The 453-nt window shown below is 45.3% G+C and overlaps 1 protein-coding gene across 1 annotated transcript in view; it reads right to left on the bottom strand.

The window, feature by feature from the left end:
* LOC110116200 overlaps positions 1-431 on the bottom strand; it is a 1,562-nt gene extending 1,131 nt beyond the window's left edge. The window contains exon 1 of the mRNA XM_020849696.2: positions 43-431. Within this exon, the coding sequence (XP_020705355.1) occupies positions 43-431 (389 nt within the window). The remainder of the gene's footprint in view (positions 1-42) is intronic.
* Positions 432-453: the final 22 nt, after the last annotated feature.

Here is a 453-nt window from a genome sequence, read left to right as displayed (position 1 = left end):
TAGTGTCTAAGCTTCTGCACAGCAAAGATCAAAGCCAAACACTGCTTTTCCATTGCCGGGTATTTTAGCTCTGCAGAAATCAACCGTCTGCTGAGGTAGTACAAGACATTCTCTTTGCCTTCCTCATTTTCTTGAGCTAAAAGTGCACCAAGTGACTCATCCAAGGCAGTAGTATAAAGAATCAACAGTTTACTAGGCATGGGTGCAGCTAACACTGGGGGATTCGTCAGGTAGCGCTTTATGCTCTCAAAGGCCTCCTGACAACTCTTATCCCAATGAAAGCGGGCATCCTTCTTTGCTAGAGCAGCAAAGGGATGACATCTACCAGCAAGATTGGAGATAAATCTCCGCAAGAAAGCAAGCTTACCCTGAAAAGATCTCAACTGGGTAAGACTCTTAGGGGGTTTCAAATCCACTATGGCCTTGATCATGGAGGGATCAATCTCAATGCCA

This window comes from Dendrobium catenatum, unplaced genomic scaffold, assembly GCF_001605985.2.
Source record: "Dendrobium catenatum unplaced genomic scaffold, ASM160598v2 original_scaffold_257356, whole genome shotgun sequence".
NCBI lineage: Eukaryota > Viridiplantae > Streptophyta > Magnoliopsida > Asparagales > Orchidaceae > Dendrobium > Dendrobium catenatum.
The sequence above is the reverse complement of the archived record's forward strand: the minus strand, read 5'-3'. Positions and strand labels throughout refer to the sequence as shown.